Source organism: Palaemon carinicauda, chromosome 41 (assembly GCF_036898095.1).
Source record: "Palaemon carinicauda isolate YSFRI2023 chromosome 41, ASM3689809v2, whole genome shotgun sequence".
In the NCBI taxonomy this organism is placed as follows: Eukaryota; Metazoa; Arthropoda; class Malacostraca; order Decapoda; family Palaemonidae; genus Palaemon; species Palaemon carinicauda.
The window spans coordinates 23925241-23940347 of record NC_090765.1 but is presented as its reverse complement, the minus strand read 5'-3'; the positions used below and the strand labels follow the sequence as shown (position 1 = coordinate 23940347).

At 33.2% G+C, this 15107-nt stretch overlaps 1 protein-coding gene across 1 annotated transcript in view; it reads left to right on the top strand.

Annotated features, from left to right (window-relative positions):
* Nucleotides 1-15107, top strand: part of LOC137632369 (tyrosine-protein phosphatase Lar-like) — a 247891-nt gene that overhangs the window by 161801 nt on the left and 70983 nt on the right. Inside the window, exon 5 of the mRNA XM_068364304.1 lies at nt 13484-13608. Coding sequence (XP_068220405.1) covers nt 13484-13608 — 125 coding nt within the window. The remainder of the gene's footprint in view (nt 1-13483; nt 13609-15107) is intronic.

Sequence of the window (15107 nt, the reverse complement as noted above, 5' to 3'; positions counted from 1 at the left end):
TCGCGTTATTTGCTTAAGTTATACTTCTGTTATTTGCTTAAGTTATACTTCTGTTATTTGCTTAAGTTATACTTCTGTTATTTGCTTAAGTTATACTTCTGTTATTTGCTTAAGTTATACTTCTGTTATTTGCTTAAGTTATACTTCTGTTATTTGCTTAAGTTATACTTCTGTTCAAACTGCCCCTGAAAAGCACAAGTGCCATACCATAATTAATGAAGACAACAATTATATGAAAACAAACGTTGGATTATATTCGGTAATTACTTCTGCTAATGAACACACTTACAAATGATGGATTACAACGATCTTCGTTGAATTTGAAGCGAATGCCAATTAATTCTGCACAGCAAAACTGAATTGTCTGCCTTCGTGTCTGTACTTAATTTAAAGTTGTGGTTTTCTTAATACCGATTTTATGAATTTATGTCGTCAGATAGATTTATTTCATATAATTTTTTGAATTAAATTAATAATTGTGAACGTTTCTGCCTGTACTTGGATTAATAATGGATACTTCCACAGCCTTCTTTACTCGGGTAATATTTGATTTCCAACTAAAATTATAAAATGAAGTCACTCGAAAACTACCTTTAAAATTATTATAATTTTTATAGAAAAAGAACATGAATTTTGGGCTTCATTGTACTAAATTTGTTGCAATGGTAAATTTTGTTTATGATATTCTTGTGTCTTTGATGTTCATTTTATGAAAAAAGAAAAATAATTATATTTGTTCATCGTTTATTTTCTGCCACATTCTTTTTATTGTACCGAAAAATTCTAATTTACAAAGTATATTCCCAACATCCATCAAAAATAATATGCATTTAGTCAAGTGTTTTTGCAGTACAGCTTTAAAAGAGGTGAACTTGTAATGTTTGCTTTGAAAGATGATTTTTAAGCCTTTGTTTTCAAACGCGATTGTTGAACTTTTGTTTTGAAAAGGTAAATGTTTTGTATTTGTTATGGAAAGGGAATTCTGTGTACATGTTTACTTAAGTTAAATGTCTACATGCACGAAATCAGCTTTTGGAGGTACATGTTTATTCTTAATAAGTAAAGCTTAGACCTGAGGGGAAAGGGAGAATGGATGTGTTCAGGACTTAACACTAAAGGAAGCAGGAGACTCAACTTAGGACATAACAACCTCTCTCTCTCTCTCTCTCTCTCTCTCTCTCTCTCTCTCTCTCTCTCTCTTTTCCAAACCTAGTGATAAATACTACCTCATAATTACCATATGTATAGAAGGCTCAATAGCAGTGTTTTTGAACCCCACGGTTACAAAGCTCCTTCCTTTCTAATAAGTCTTTTTCCCCGTATTCAACTTCTTTTTGTGTAACTGATGTTTCGTATTCATTTTAATTGGCGTAATAGTTTTAAAGGCACTGATTTACCCATCCATCCAGCTATGCTAATCCTGATATCCCTTGTATGTATCTCCACATTTCTCACCTTTCCATACATTTTTCCTCTTTCATTCTTATAAACTTCCACTTATGTTTTTTATGAAGGAGGGCAAGCTCAATGATCTCTTCATATACTCCTGTCCAGGCTTCCATTAATGCTGCAAGTTTGGTGTAAGTCTCTTGCCTATAACCAACTGTCTCCCTAGGTTTCCCTTTTTCTGTGACTGCTTTTTTGTCTTATCATTATTTGTTTACTCCTAAATACTTTTATAAATCATCTTCCATTCTCATACTATTCATTAAAAAAACTCCCATTACTTCATCTGCATTGTTTTCATTAGAATCAATACGTCACTTTTGCTTACTTTAAAATCAGTTATTTTTGCAAGAATTTACAAACTCCTTCACCAGTTTATGCATCAACTCTTCTACCGAACATTTTCTTGCTTCCCACTTTTGCACCTATTACTTTTCTTTATCATCAGAGAGAGAGAGAGAGAGAGAGAGAGAGAGAGAGAGAGAGAGAAAATATAAATGATTAATAATATTTTCTTGTATCTTGCACAAGGTTCATGAGTCATATATATGATGTACTATTAGTTAATCCCTATTTTTGAAATTTCAAGCTGAGGCATTTGATACTTTGAAGATTGCAACCAAGATCTACATTCTTTAGACTTTGATTGCAACGAGTACAATGAAGATCAAGAAGAAGCTTAAGAGAGTGACACAAAAAAAGAAGAAAAAATTAGAACTACACCTTTGGTACAATAGGAATTTTGCATTTGAATGTCGTAACAATTGGATATTTTTTAGAAATGAAAATTAACTTGTGAATATTGCCAAACTTTCATCGTATTCAACAAAATTGCAGCTGTGAACTTTTAAGAGCTGTAGCTTTCTATTTTTATTTCACTAAAAAGAAATAATAAATATAGTAACGTGTGCGAATTCAGAGTAATAATTACATCTGAATATTTGGATACGTTGTAATTATTACGGCTGTTATTAAATAGCTTCTATTGTTATTGCTATTTTTTTCACCATGAGCATCATCATTTTCATCATCATGGCAAGTGTTGCTAAAATGTAACTAATTCCATTATTGTTATTATTATTATTATTATTATTATTATTATTATTATTATTATTATTATTATTTGTTATTATTATTATTATTATTATTATTATTGTTGTTATTATTATTATTGTATTATTTATTTTTTATTATTTGTTATTATTATTATTATTATTATTATTATTATTAATATTATTTATTATTATACCAAGTTTACTGGTCTTTGAGCCACTCATACCAAATACACACAAAGGATTATGAAACCCCGGAAACATAAAAGTGGTTATTAGAAATCCCTGATTTAGACATCCAATCTTTACTCCTATTACAGGGTAAGAGAAAAAGGCCGGACAGTAATGGCGGCGATAAAATCTAAGCCTATCATTGCAAGAGTATTGATGAAGCAAATTCAGTTCCTTATTCTGATCGCAAATTGCGTGTTCCATTTTATGGGTCATGAAGGCAATTATTATCCATGATATACAAAGTCAAGGTATTATTAGAAATCAAATTAGCCTTATTTACTTTTTTTTTTTGGGGGGGGGGGAGCCCTCTACAAGTCTTTATAGATTTAACTGCTATTATGTTCATTTTAAAACGTTAATAACAAGGATCCCGGTACCACAGAGTAGCCTGGCAGTTAAAAGGCAATCAAGGCCTCACATATATATGCAAGCTCACGGTCACATTAATAAACAAACGCATAATGAAAGCCCATTAACCCTTCAGGCAAAAAAAAAAAAAAAGAAAAAAAGAAAAAAAAAGAAAAAAAAAAAGGAATCAAAAAGCGCAAGCGGCTACTGTGTAACAAAGTGGGCGATACGCGTTCCAAAATAGAAGATTATCTGATGGGTCGAATCGCTCCACAAGCGAGTCGAAATGCACTCGGGGAAATCGCCGTTTGACGTTCAGTAGAACGTTAATAGGTTTTACTTTTGAATAGTAACCCATTTAATTAGACTAAATGCATGTTATAACTGTGATGAATATGATTAGACTTTTCCAAATTAAGTTGATGTGAACATTTTAAACGGAATAGAGGAAAAGTTGTGTGCTTTGCTGAACGTGAACGGGCTTTGCTGAACGTAACGGGGTTTGCTGAACGTAGCTGGGTTTCGCATCGGTATTGTCGCGTTTCATGCAAATTCACTGTTTATCTTAATGCATATGTTTATTTATATTCAGTGGTGTATCTTTATGTACACAATACTCGTTTGAATAACATTTGAATATATCTTTTATATATTTCTGTCTATTTCTCAATATAATTTTTTTTTTTTTTTTTTTTTTTTTTTTTTAAGATCCTGAATAGGTCTTGTATTTTATCATGTCACTGAGGATGGGATACGGAAAGAGATTCTGTAGAAAATTCTGTCTGTTTTTAATTGAGTTGATGTTTGCTGTGAAGATGGTGAGACTTATATAGTAATACATTCATATTGTTTGTACATAACTTCAAATAACAACAATTCCTTGCCAGTGATAACACTCTCTCTCTCTCTCTCTCTCTCTCTCTCTCTCTCTCTATATATATATATATTATATATACAGCTTATATATATACACAGTTTATGTATATGTATATATATATATATATATCCATATATGTGTGTATATATATATATATATATATATGTATATATATATATGTGTGTGTGTGTGTGCGCGCGTGTGTTTGTACTCAGTCCTTAACTATATTCTTGGAATATATTCTGAAATCATAAAATTAAATACCTCAGAATTCACCATATGAAAATTAAACAGCCACCAAGATTTTGTACTTTGCATCAGTATATAGAAAAGTTACTGAGGAAAAAGAGAGAGAGAGAGAGAGAGAGAGAGAGAGAGAGAGAGAGAGAGAGTGTTTAAGTTTGTTGCCCTCTCCGAAACTCTTCCATACAAAGGAGGGAAGAATTAAATGGAAATAAGAAGGTAGATGAGGTAGGGCTGTGTGGAATTAAGTTAGATTAATTAGCTGAGAGAAAGGGGGAAACATTCGGTTCGAATGGGCAAAGTTTGTTGGCAGGGATAAATGCTCCTGGGGATGGACTTAGGTAGAATATATACCTCTGCTAAGTGTGCGCCTGCGCTCCAGTGTGGTTTGGAGGGGGAGAGCGAGAGATATAAGGAAATTTATTCATTCACAATATTGTCACTTGCTCTGTTTCGTACTATCCTAGGATAGTATTGTAAAAAGAATAATATGTATATATATATATATATATATATATATTTCAAATGATCCTTGTATTTTAATACATTAATGTCTGCATTCTCTGATCCTGAGGTCGGTAGGAGAATCCAGACATTATTGTATTAAAAAAAGTCTTATTTGAAATATGTAAAAACACGTTTAAATGTGCAAAATTTATCATATGTGTATATATATATATATATATATATCATCGGCCGTTATTAGTTCACTGTAGAACAAAAGCCTCAAACATTCCCTTCCAATAGCGTCTGTTTATGGCCTTTCTATGCCAGTATATGCCCACAAATATTCTTAACTCGCCAGTCCATCGCCTTTCTTATATATATATATATATATATATATATTTATATATGTATAAATATATATATATACATATATATATATATATATATATGTGTGTGTGTGTGTGTGTGTGTGTGTGTTTGTTTGTTAGCTATGTTAAAGAGTGATTAGACAAATCCGTTTTTAATTAAGTACTGATTAATGTTGTTAATATCATTTGTTTCCTAACTTATTTCTGACGCTGTTACGATAATTATCGCAATCGTTCATGACTGATTCGTTTATTATCATTATCATTATTATCATATCCAATAATAATGCTTTTTACTACTACTGTTACTTATTATGATCATTATTATCACTGGTGTCGTTGTTTGCATAAAAAATAACAGAAAATAAGTCGATGACAATAATTTTTGGGGGACTCGAAGATTCGTAGGTAAAAATTCAGTGGCTGTAAACCCCGGGGATAAGAAGGTAAAAATCTTCCCTTAGACAAATATTTTCGTTTGAAAGGTTTTGGAAGCGGATGAGGAATGCATTGGCCATGACGTGGTTGAAGGCTGTGCAAGGGCGAAGAGTATATATATATATATATATGTGTGTGTGTGTATATATATATATATATATGTATATATATATATATATATATACATATACATATATATATATATATATAGATATATGTACATATACATACATATATATATATATATATATAAGTGTGTGTGTGTGTGAACAACAACATATACAGCCGTTTTTGGTCCACTGCAAGAGAGGCCTCAGGCATGTTATTTTCTCATGTTTAGCGGTTTTCATCGCCACGCTGCACACTGTGGATTGGTGATGGTAGGATACTTTTGTCTGATCGCTCACAGCAATCCAACCTAGTGTGGCTGTCCCTGACTAGTACAGATTTGCTAATCATGACGATACACAAACCCTCTTACCATGTTAGGGTATTCCCACATAGAAGGGGATATAAATTTATATATATATATATATATATATATATATGATATCTTTCAAAGAAGATAGATCATTGGCTGCTTTCAACTGACCCTTTAGGAATCCTGCAAAAGTTTCCAGGTCATTGCTCAGAAGTCTATTGGTGGCACCGGCGGCCGAAGGTTGTTCTCTTGTCTGTGGGTTTACCTTTTGATTAATAGTGAGGCAGACAGGCAGACACACGCCCGATAGTTTCCGTTTCATCTCGTATTAATCATATTTTGGACAGTTTGCTATTTTTATTCCCCGTATGGAGAATTTATTCACATGGATGGCTGTTATAAATTGCATGATAGGTCTGTATTTTATTTCTTTCTATTAAGATCCCAAATTTAGAAGAGATAATGACGGGAGAGTAAGAACTGGATCAAACCTATGTTTTAAGGTGAAACATAACTGAATATATATATATATATATATATATATAGAACCTAAGGATAGACTTGAAATGCAATAAATGTAATTTGAGATTAATATTGCATATGTAGGAAGGTGAGAAATGCCATTGTCTGTTTCGATTATAGCTAGCGTTGTACGGACACAGAGAGAGAGAGAGAGAGAGAGAGAGAGAGAGAAACAAGTGCAAAACTAATCCCAACTTCCCCCTACCCAAAAGCGACATCCTACAATCCTACAACCAATCGGAGCATCTGCCAATCCGGCCGCTCATCGGAAAAAGTCAATTTCACAGCGAGAGCTTTGCAAGACCAAAACTTTGTGCGGCGCCTATTGTCTCCCGTCCCGGATTGTTTCTACCCCTCCCCCCCCCCTCCTCATTCATCCCCCCTTCCCTCTCCCTTTGGTTCTGCTTTCTTCACTCCCTCACTCTCACTTCTCTCCCCCCATGTTTCCAACTCTCTCTCTCTCTCTCTCTCTCTCTCTCTCTCTCTCTCTCTCTCTCGGTTCTACCATCCTTCTCTTCCTGTTGTGTTCCCTCACTCTTCCCGCCTGTATTTTTCACCTTTCCGTTACTCTCCCCTTCATTCCTTTCTCTTTTTCTTCTCATTTTTCTTTTTCCTTTTCAACGCTTCTGTTCTCGTCCCCGTCACCTTTGCCTTTGCATTATCCCCTCTTTTATTTACCCTCCTCATTTTTACCTCGCAATGGCCATTTTCTTTCATGTACCTCAACATAACCTGCCATTCTGTCTCTCCCTCTTATATCCGTCTCTGTAGCTCTGTTGTAGTACATTGAACTCACAGGCTGAATGACCTAAGTTCGATTCCTAACCGCGTGAAGAGGTACGGTATGGCCGCATTCACTAAAAAATTCAGTAGGGTTCATTTGACCCAATCATTGAATTAAGAACTGGCATAGACAACTGTTGAGTGATCCCTTGACTACAGTTGTGGAAACACTACTAAATAATTCGATTCTCTCTCTCTCTCTCTCTCTCTCTCTCTCTCTCTCTCTCACCAGTTGATCCTGGTTGCCTAATGGCTTCTCAGGCCCCCAACGCAAACACACACACACACACACAAAAATGTACACGCTCGCACACTTGAACATGTGTGTCATTACAATATTATTTATAGTTAAAGCATTTACTTCTCATGTAATCAATTCCTATTTTAGTTTTGAAATGTCCATTAACATACTCTCAAGTCACGTAGTCTGTACCATCAATTGAGAGGTTGCTATGTCGTGTAAGACTCGCATTGACGTTATGAATAGTAAGGAAGTACAACATTACTTTGCATGCTGCAAAGAACACACATCATTCGTCGTCGCCCCTTCTAATTTTCCCCACTATACCTTCCTGAGCTCGAACAAAAGTTCACCCATTAAAAAAAGCTGAAAGTTTATATCAACCCGTAATAGAATTTAGTGTTCTCTTGAACCTCTCAGAACGTAGAGTAATTGAGGAGTCATCAATGAAATGCGTCTCGGCTTGCGCCACGATTAGTAACGAGTCAGCTGAGATTTCGTTATTCATACGTTCATGACTATGAATTACGCATTATGAATTATGTTCGGTCATTTGTTACTTAGTCCTTCAAAGCGCCATATTTTCATTCATGTTAATTATACCTGGTTTTGGGGTGATCTATTAGGGTTTTTTATTCTTCTCTGATTTATACGTTATTTCAGAGATTAGCTTTCTGGAGTTACGAGTCTAATTTTGTTGTTATGGTACAGGTTACGTAGCTTAAGATATGTTCCTGGATATTTCAGAAATTAAATAAAGAAAACATTTTTTCCATCCTTTATTTTTTTATTTGTCTGGGATTTTATTGATATAGTTACTGTGGTTTCATAATTAATTAAACCTTTTATATTAAGATTTATAGAATTTATTCGTGGTTAGCGGTTTTTTTTTTTAAATATATATATATATATATATATATATATATATAATAATAATAATAATAATAATAATAATAATAATAATAATAATTGAAGTTTTATAATGGATTTAATCTTGTGATTTTGTTTGGTCAAAATTCCTAGGAAAAAATCTACGGACATCGCAAGGTAGTGTTCAACATGTATAGCCCAAATTACCATTATTATCAATTTGAATAAGACCATTAGTTTTAAATGTTTTCCTTCCTTTATCATTTTATGATATTAATGTTTGAATGTAACGCTAAATGTATGCGTGGTTGTTAGCGCTAATTAGACTCGAGTTTCTGATATATTTTTTTTTATTATGTAGATTTGCCAAGTCTTTGTTCCTTGTTTTCATGAAATATGTTCCATCTTATTAGTCTGTTTGTTCTAATTGATTATCTATTGTAGAAAAATTAGCAATTAGGCTACTGTGCTTTTATAAATAGTTGTAACCGCATGTTGAGAGAGAGAGAGAGAGAGAGAGAGAGAGAGAGAGAGAGAGATTCCAGAAATGTAATATTAGCATTCCTTCGCATCTTTGCATGTGAAAATTTCTGCTGATGACAGAGAGAGAGAGAGAGAGAGAGAGAGAGAGAGAACTGGATATCATGCAATTGAATACATGACTTAGTAAAAGTTTGTTAATTAGTGCAGTCTTTTATGCTATTGGACTTCTGCTATATTCAATTACGGATGCTATTTCCAGTTTATGAATCTAAATAAGAGTAGAACATTTTCTGTATTTCATTGATGCTGTCATGATTACTTATACCATATTTTATATTAATTCTTATGTATAGCTGCTGTTTTGGAGCAATTATATTATTACAAATTTGAGTTGGATCTTCTTTTATTGGTAGATTTCAGTCTCAACCGTTTTTATTTTTTGGCCTGGGTCGGAGTTTTGAATTGAGCATTTCGTTGAGCATGCTATTAATTCAATAATCGTATGGTGCGTAACTCACTCATGTCCTCTTCTGCCTCATCTTGAAATTATCTTTATGCTTAGGTGGCCGTATTTTTATATATAGTACCTAATACTTTTGAGAGGGCAACCCCCGCCGTTTTGTTTAGGGCTGGGGTATCACTGTGAATACAAGCCATTTTGGTCCCTCTTTTCGTTTTATGTATTTACTATTGTTTAGATCAGAAGTAAAGTTGTACGTTCCACCAACCTTTTGTATGGGAAAAAAAAAGGTAAATCACCAGTAATTAATGGAATATTGTACACAAGGGTCAAAGGAATTCGATAAAAAAAGCAGTACAAGATCAGTGGTCCTTAGCGAATGCATAGGCTTAGACTGTTGTGTAAAAAGAGGAAGTGGATAAGAAAAAACAGGCAAGTCTACATTGCAGAAGAATTATAATATACATATCGTTTATATGCATAAACTAAATGTATGTGCAGCTTCAGAGAACGATGACAAAGCATCTCCTATATAGTTTGATCATTGTGTGCGTGTTCCCCATCCATGTGTGTGTGTATAAAAGAATGTATGTGTCAATTGTGCATTTCCCTTAAATTCCTTTTATACAAGTTGCAACTTTTAAGCATTGCATTTTAATGTTCCGGAGTTGTTTTGTTTGGAAGTGTTACTTAACTGTTGTTCCGTGAGTTACATATGTAATATTGTATCGCAAGGAGCACGTCGTCTGAGAGTTAAGCGTCATTTCTAAGAATCACGCATTGGTCGTAAGTGTTGAGCCAATAGAATTTTTTATTAATTTTTTTATATCGTTTAATGTGCTTCCTATTCTATTGACTTTATTTATTTTTTTTTTTTTACCTCATAATTCGCCCCAATTTAGCTGTATTAGATTTTGAAATAAATTTATTGGTTTGTAATAGCCGTAAGATATACAGTAGAGAGAGAGAGAGAGAGAGAGAGAGAGAGAGAGAGAGAGGTTAGTGGGCCTTCCTAAAGTTTTTCGGGTGTGAGGAGGAGAGGTAACCCTCCCTCCCTTTCCCCTTACCTTCATTTTTCCAATTTTTCTGGTTTTTCTTCGCCATCTGCAAAAGTCTTTACAAAACTTGTAATTGAGCGAGTGGAGGGAAAAATTGAAGCAATAAAATATGACTTGTATAATGTGGCTGCCAACCGTCTCCCCAGAGAGAAAACTTCAGCAGATGAGACCATTTCTATGCAGATGCCAAGAGTTCTCTCTCTCTCTCTCTCCCCTCTCTCTCTCTCTCTCTCTCTCTCTCTCTCTCTCTCTCTCTCTCTCTTTTGTCCGTCTAAATAATAGGAAAAGAGTGAAAATTGTGGTCCGCTAAAGGACATGTTCCTAAAAGTATGGTTATATGCAGGTAAAAAAAAAAAAAAAAGGTGTTGGAAGGTAGGCCTAACTACGAGTTCGCTCTCAAGTCGTCCTCTGTTTTGATAGTTGTGGTGATGAAAACATTTTTTTTTCTTTTTTTTTTTCTTTTTTTTTTCTTTCTTTTTTTCGGCATTCACCAAATTGTCGAGTGGGAGAGTTTTTCGTTTTCTGGAATTGTCGAAATGCCGGGTTTTGGGTTTACCACTTTTTCTTTTTACTAAAATAATTTGCATTTTGAAATATGATAATTATAACACACACACACACACACACACACACACTCTCTCTCTCTCTCTCTCTCTCTCTCTCTCTCTCTCTCTCTCATTCGGAGGGTTGTAACGCTAGAAAGGAACATCTTTCCCGTTGCTTGCTTTCTTTTCTTGTCCCCAGCTATCACTGGTGCCACTTTATAGATGGTGATAGGAACACATACATGCACACACACCCACACACACACACACACACTCATATATATATATATATATATATTAAATGTTCCTTATTTCTTAAAGTTTAATTCTTCATCATTTAATTGTTAACTCTGCTCTTACCAAGTTTTCTAGTCATTTACCCTGCATTCGTCTCAGAGTTAATTGGCTTCTATTATATTAGCATACTGTCTTACCCGACCATTATATGCACTTCACTTCGTTTGCTTTTTGTCTTCTTTTAGTTACGCATTCATTCCTTTGTGCTGCATCTGAACCAAGTAAACGCTCCATTATTCCGAAGAATCATAACTTTCTCCGGTTGTGCTCTCTCTCTCTCTCTCTCTCTCTCTCTCTCTCTCTCTCTCTCTCCTGCAGATGTTTCTTGTGTGAAGAACAAGAAAGGGGGGGGGGGGGGGAAGGAAAACATAATTTCAACTCGGAAATGTTTATATTTACGGTGTTCTTTATAGGTATACTTCAACCATACGTTAAACTTTTCGAATTTTATTTAATTTTTCCACGATAGATTTCGTTATTCATTAAGACAATGTAGATTTTTAACCAAAATTAACTTAAGTTTTACGTGTTTATTTTTATAACAGATGAGTCAAATATTGACGTTTTATTCAAATTGGAATTATCGTAAGTTTATATCGGAAATATTTATTTTAATGTTGTCACTCTTCGTAAAATATTTTATTTTTCCTTTTTATCTTTTCTCACTGGGCTATTCTCTCTGTTGGGGCCCCTGGGCTTATAGCATCTTGCTTTTTCAACTATGGTTGTAGCTTAGCGAGTAGTAGTAGTAGTAGTAGTAGTAATAATAATAATAATAATAATAATAATAATAATAATAATAATAATAATAATAATAATAATAACAATGATAAATGCAATAGATTACCAATCTTCGCTCTAGCAATTGTGGTATGGAAGGAGAGTTATTCCTAGTGAGAACAAGCAGGGGCAGTAAATTACTCCAATATATATACTGTATGTAAATGTTTAATTCAATGTATAAAATTAAAAGATAAACTTTGCATCCTACAAAACGTTCACATCTCACACTTAATGCAAATTATTCTAATAGTTTCTTCAACTACACCTGTCTCCTTTTAAATAAAAGATAACTTTACTTATTTGTTATCGTGTAATGTGTATTTTTGTCTTTAATTATTATTGGTATTCAGTTGTTTTCTGCATTTACCATTACATGCCTTGAGTTCGTTTGGGAAGTAAATGGATATTTTTTCCTTGCAATATTTCATCTTGAACGAAAATGCCGCAGAAAAGGATAAGGAAGATTTCAAAGGAATTTTATGTCACCTGGAAATTCTCAGTTTATTGTACAAGTTTGTACCTAATATGATGGTTTTATATCAAAAGAAAATAAGCTTAGAATGTAAATCCAAACATGAAATATAGCTGAAGAAATGTAATCCAGTTAAAAATTCTTCTATTAGTTCAAACAAATTGACTGTCAAAGCACACTAGCGCCATCTGTAGACATGGAGTCAATCCATGAAAGCCCGAAATAATCAAAGTGATATGAAATTACCCATTGTAAATAAAGCGTTTCTATCTTAGAGTATATAGGAAACTGGTCAGAAATTTGTTTTTTTCTCATGAAATAGTAGATAATTTGAGAACTGTTTAAGTATCGTGTTTAAAAGTTTTGCTCTAATTTTCTTATTTATTTTTATCCCTTTTTTTTGGCCATGGTCCTTTCAAGAAACGTAATTGATGAAATATACTTAATAGGTAAGATATACCCAATGAGTAGAATATACCCGGTTTACAATTGTGTTCAACAGGCGAAATTTAACCAATACACAAAGTGTAGCGGATGGACAAAGCTGCCTTTATTATTAAAAAGAAATGGATGGAATGTGCTCAGGGAACTCAACATTTATTATATTCTATTGTCAAAGTATACCCATTAATAAAAAGTTTTTTATTCCTATTTCTATTTCAGTCGTGTTATATATAAATGTCTTAACCTCCATTACTTCACTGTACTGTATTTTATTATGTTCTCACTAGACAGTTTCTAACTCCGTCTTTTTCTTTTTCTTTTGTCATTTATCCAGAGTGGTTTACCTTATTTAATCAGTAGAACTTCAAAAGTTCAAAGTTGCAGCAAAATGTTTTTATGTTGAACAGGCTGACATAAGTATTTTTATAGTTTATTTATGACCTACCTGTTTTGACGCTATTACTGTTTTTAGAATGACTTATGGTTAATTTGTTCTCACCATTTATTTATTTCCTTATTTCCTTTCCTAACTGGGCTATTTTTCCCTGTTGGAGCCCTTGGACTTATAGCATCTTGCTTTTCCAACTAGGGTTGTAGCTTGGCTAGTAATAATAATAATAATAATAATAATAATATTTTCTTTCATTACAGTTCGAAGAGTGCCCCCAAGGTTTAGTAAGCCACCAGAGTCCATGTACGAGGTTATGCCTGGCGAATCCCTTAGCATACCCTGCGTAGCTGTCGGATCTCCGATGCCCTATGTACAGTGGAAGAAGGTCAGTACATTTTGCGTTTGTATGAATTCGAAAAAAATTGTTGTATTGTGTGTTGGTTATTCTTTTGTATAAGGCATTTATATCTTCAATAGAAATCCGAACGGTTATAATATTGCAAAACAGACTTTTTTTTTTTTTATAGAAACAAATGAAGTCACTTTTATGTGACAGTAAAAAATAAGAATTTTAGTGACATTTTTAGTTTTTATTGCTTCTGTCTATTTTGAAGATTTTTGATCGGAATTTTAATTTTTGATACCTGATGATGCAATCAGGGTGAGAACTCTATTCTTATTTTGTCGTGAGGACGATTTCCGTATCTCTCTCTCTCTCTCTCTCTCTCTCTCTCTCTCTCTCTCTCTTATATATATATATATGTATATATATATATATATATATATATAAAATATAATATAATATATACAAAGCGCTCTCTCTCTCTCTCTCTCTCTCTCTCTCTCTCTCTCTCTTATAGTTTATACAGGAGATATTTATGTTATTGTTGATACTGCTATTAAAATATTTTATTTTTCCTTGTTTCCTTTCCTCACTGGGCTATTTTCCCTGTTGGAGCCCTTGGACTTATAGGCTTATAACATCCTGCTTTTCCAACTAGGGTTGTAGCTTAGTAATTGATAACATATATATATATATATATATATATGTATATATATATATACACATGCTATTTATCACTTGGTTTATGAATTAGTGTATCCATTACTATGCTGATCCCTTGAACCTCATTATTAAGAATTGCTACTCTTACTAGACTCCTGAATTTTTAAGTTTAACCCTTTTAATTATTATGGGAATGCTGTTAGCTCAAAGTGAACGTATTTACTATATCAGTAGTTATTGAATCACAGACTATAGTCAATTCTTTTTAGTGAGGCAGAATTCCACCGACTCGCAGGGGTGCCCTTTTAGCTCGGAAAAGTTTCCTAATAGCTGATTCGACAAAAATACTTCCGACCAGCCAGCTGTTAGGAAACTTTAACGAGCTAAAATGGCACCCATGCGAGTCGGTGCAAATCTGCCTCTCTAAAAAGAATTGGCTATAGTGACGTTTTTCAACTTATAATTACTTTGTAAATCACAACTTGGATTGTTTCATCTTCTTTAAATACAGTTTTTTTTTTTTTTTTTTTTTTTTTTTTTTTTTTTTTTTTTTTTACAGTTAATTTCGTCTTTGGTTGACGCAATTTCTTTTAAGAAATGACGTGTAGGCTCTAATAGATAAGTAATACGATGTACCTGAGAAAGATGTATGTGTAGGAACTCTGGTAATGATAAGGATACATTTGTTAAGTCTTGAATATTATCCATATTACCAAATATGTTGTATAAATTTTTAGAGAAGACTCAATATTTTAATATTGAAAAACTAAAGAAAAAGTTTAATAAAAAGATTATCATTTGATAATAGCGTAAATGAGATTTTGATGCAATATATTACATGACATAAAGGATGATAGCTAAAACTTGTGTTAAGTATT